This window comes from Hippocampus bargibanti, linkage group LG11 (assembly GCF_051943395.1).
Source record: "Hippocampus bargibanti isolate YZ-2025 linkage group LG11, ASM5194339v1, whole genome shotgun sequence".
Classification (NCBI taxonomy): domain Eukaryota; kingdom Metazoa; phylum Chordata; class Actinopteri; order Syngnathiformes; family Syngnathidae; genus Hippocampus; species Hippocampus bargibanti.
In genome coordinates, this window is record NC_142744.1 from 1,577,501 (window position 1) to 1,581,776 (window position 4,276).

Genomic DNA, 4,276 nt, shown 5'->3' on the forward strand with positions numbered 1-4,276 from the left:
TTGAACCATTTCCAAGTGAGCTAAAACGGTCTATTCAGTTTGACGTTTCTCTTTCCTGTTGAAAATCTTGATATTTTGAGATTGAGAGAGGAAATTAGCCGATTTTGTGTGTGTCTGCGTGTGTAGAGTCTTCCAAGCTTTGGACCATACCTTCAGAAGAAGACAGAGGCCATTGCTCAGTACAAGAAACATCTCAAAGAAACGGATGCTGTAGATGTGCCTGAAAGCAGCGTCACTAAAATGAACACACCTAAAAAAACTGTTCCAGCTGTCAAGGTGTGACACCTTCCGTCTATCATCTAAGATGCCATTTGTTGTTGTTTTTAAATGTAAAAACCAAACTTGATGTGTTTGTGTGCTAATTTGCAGGATGTGATAGCAAGAGCGTTGCGCCACATCGGAGCCTATCAAGACCTTAACAACATGGAACAGGTATGAATAATTCATGTATCGCCACGGTGGCTGGCGGACTAGTTTTCCACACCCCCTTCGAATGCAGACGTGGTTTGCTATCGAGTGGAGTACTTTTGCTATAATGGGACCGAAAAAGACCCCACCACCGGCTCGTGTTAAGCCGAAGAGGACACAAAAGAAAATGACGGTCGATCAGAAGAAGGAGATCATCCAAAAACACGATCAGTGCCAGTATGCTAAGTCAACCATTGCTACGTGTGGCTAAGGGCGTTTCTGTGTTGTCTGAGCAACGGTCTCAGGCAATAGAAATAGAAGAGGTTGAAAAACTTCTGTTGATTTGGATGAACGAAAACTAGCTAGCAGGGAACAGTGTGAGTGAGGGTATTATCGCCGAGAATGCACGACAACTTTACTCGGATATCATTAAGAGGCAACTACATCAACAACCATCACAAAGGTCAATAAAACGACTTTATTATATAGTACAGTTTATTTTTTTTGATTGCAATACAATAGCACATTTATTGTACATAAAATCAGGTATAGTTTGTGTAGTTTTAAGACTTATTTAGTAGAAAATTATGTTTTATGGAGACCTGGGAACAGATTATTCTCATTATAATGGTTTCTTATGGGAAATAAATGTTTGGAAGATGAACTTTTTGCCTTACACACACTTTATATATGTTGGTTCCGCTGTGATATTTCAATTGTCCTGCGTCTCAGGTTCAAGCTCTGATCGATGAGGAGATGTGTATCAACTGTGGGAAATGCTACATGACCTGCAACGACTCTGGCTATCAGGTAGTTCTGCGTGTTGATAAGCGACACGCCGTTCCAGTACCGGTTTATCCGGCTACTATCTTGGGATCGGCAGCATCGTGGAAGAATGATTTCAGCTTCCCGCTGGTCTGATTTACTAACATCATTTCACCTTTAACCCTGAAAAGAGGAGACAGTCAAAAATGGCTTGATGTAGCTAACGTTAACTTCACCAATTTTAATGAGAAATAAATCTGGTACACGTTCCCTGACACTCCCATCAAGACTGTAGAACTATTTTTTAACCCTCATATCATGTTGACAAAAAAAAAAAAATCACGATTATGTGGTGAGTCATTTTTACCCAGATGTAAAAAATCTACACAAAACAGTCAAATAATAGCTAACATCAGCAACAAGTGTTTCTGAGATGTTCTTAACATGTGTTGAAAAGAGAGTTGACATTCTGTATTGGGATATTTTAATAATAATAATACATTTCACTTATAAGCACCTTTCAAAACTCTCAAGGTCACTTTACAGTCACAGGATACGTTTTTCTGCGGGTGAGCAGCGGCAGCCGCACGCGCCAGTGTTCACTCAACCCGGAAGTAACTCAAATAGATAGAGAGTTAACTAGTTAGCTAATAGATAACTAATAGCTATCTAGCTAGATAGCAAATGGATAGCTAGACTGATAGCTAGCTAATAGATAGCAACACGAGCCAGCGTTCACTCCGAAATAACAGATAGATAGAAAGTTAGCTAGCTAGCTAATAGGTATCTAATAGCTAGCTAGCTTGATAGCTAATGGATGGATGGATGGATAGCTAATAGAGAGCTAATAGATAGCTAATTTGATAGCAATCAGATAGCTCATTTGATAGCCATTTGATAGCAATTTGATAGCTATTTGATAGCTAATAGATACCTCATTTGATAGCTAATTAGATAGCTAATTAGATAGCTAATTTGATAGCAATTAGACAGCAATTAGATAGCTAATAGATAGCTATTTAGGTAGCAATTAGATAGCTAGCTAGGTAGAAATGCTAACATATGATGAAGCAGGGACTGTCTGACTATACAGCAGAATGTTTTTTTTAGTCTTTTTTGTTTTTAAAAGAACTCTGTTTAAATAAGGAGATCCACCGATGTCAATTCAAACCCTTTTAGAACTGTTTTGAAGAAAGCAAAAGGAAATAATATCCAGTGCTTTCGTCAACGCAAAAAATGAAAACGGAACAAATTGACCCCTTAACATAATATGAGGGTTAAACACGCATATTTATACAAATCTCATTTGGCCTTCACTTAGCACCTGAGTGACATTTTATTTTGTTTTTTTGCTTCATTTTAGGCCATCACGTTTGACCCAGAGACGCATCTTCCATTTGTAACTGACAGCTGCACAGGATGTACTCTATGCCTGAGTGTGTGTCCAATCATCGACTGCATCAAGATGGTGAACAGGACGACGCCGTATCAACCCAAAAGGGGTGTGCCAATTCATCCAGTCTGCTAATGCACACTTTTATACTTCTTTGGCTTGTAACATGTGGTTGGAATCTGTCACAACATCGATAGATGCTTGTGTTTAATGAACACATTGATATCCTTTGTGAAATTTAGTTAACTTTTGATCAGTAAGCTCTTTTTTGTGGCATTCTGAAGTATACTTTTACTTTCAGGTCTCTAAAAGCTATTACCGATGAAAATTGGATTGGATTAGCCTTCATTAGTCTCACAGTGGAGTAATTTAAATGTCACAGTGGTAAAATTATGGAAGGAAAGGAAATGAAGAAGTAGAAAAACAAAATACAGGAGCTGCTGGAAAGACAGCCATTCTCGCGGCGCCATTTTGAAGTCAAATGAACAAAGAAAAAAAAAACAAAATAATATGACATATCAACAACACAAAATCATGTCATTGTTATATATTCTGACTACAATGTCATTTGGATTTTTTGACCAGCACTTAAAACTGAACAAAATCAATAAAGATGATTCTGATTCTGAAGCATCATGGAATTTCACAAATTTGATTTGCTTTGGCGGGCCGAAGAAAATGATACGGCGGCGCAGATTTGGCCCCCGGGCCGTGACATGGACACCAATTTCATACAGAGTTGTATTTTTTTTTTGGGGGGGGAGTCATCTAACGAATGAAAAAGCAGCACTGCTCATTGCACAACGGAACTCGGCGTCCATTTTGCGCAGTGACGGGTCGCTAAGGGAGTGTGGAGTGCGCGTCAACTCATGTACTCAACTCATGGCGGTAAATTGTTGATGACAATTTTTCATTTATTTTGAAATGACAATATGTAATTATATTCATTTAATTCGAGCGTGAATCTTGTGCCAGGATTTCCTTAGTATCAATAAAATACAGTACACTGTGACAGTATGAGTGAGGGTATTATCGCAGAGAAAGCACGGCAACTTCACTCGGATATCATCAAGAGGCAACTACATCAACGACCATCACGAAGGTAAATAAAACAACTTTATTAGACAGTACAGTTTATTTCTTAAATTACAATACTATAGCACATTTATTATACGTAAAATATGGTATATTGTGTGCAGTTTTAAGGCTTATTTCGTAGAAAATTACGTTTTATGGGGACTTGGGAACGGATTATTCTCATTTTAATGGTTTCTTATGGGAAATAAATGCTTGGAAGACACACCGCCTTTACACACACTTTCTGAGAAGCAATTACTTTCGTGAACTGAGGTATCACTGTACCTACTTCTGTTGGTTGACTGGGTTATTCCACTAAACACATTAAACGGTTAAATATATTTTCTTCAAAGATACTACAAAGACGTGGTGAGAAGGGGAAGGCATCATTGCTAACTAGCTAGCTAGCTAGCTTTCTATCTTTTTGAGTTATTCCGGGTTGAGTGAACGATGGCGTGTGTGGCTACCATTGCTCACCCAGAGGAAAAACTGATCCTGTGACTGTGAAAGGCGCTTAGAAAGGAAATGTAGTATTATTATTGATTTTAGTCAAAGTTTTGAGAAACATCAAATGTTGGTAACGTCAATGCGAAATGTAAATAACATTGCAACTACCCTCCAAAGCAGAAGATG

At 38.3% G+C, this 4,276-nt stretch overlaps 1 protein-coding gene across 1 annotated transcript in view; it reads left to right on the forward strand.

Moving 5' to 3' along the window:
- Positions 1-3,199, forward strand: part of dpydb (dihydropyrimidine dehydrogenase b) — a 19,925-nt gene extending 16,726 nt beyond the window's left edge. Inside the window, exons 22-25 of the mRNA XM_089008010.1 lie at positions 127-276; positions 370-432; positions 1,141-1,218; positions 2,537-3,199. Coding sequence (XP_088864136.1) covers positions 127-276; positions 370-432; positions 1,141-1,218; positions 2,537-2,701 — 456 coding nt within the window. The 3' untranslated portion in view covers positions 2,702-3,199. The remainder of the gene's footprint in view (positions 1-126; positions 277-369; positions 433-1,140; positions 1,219-2,536) is intronic.
- The last annotated feature ends 1,077 nt before the right edge of the window (positions 3,200-4,276 follow it).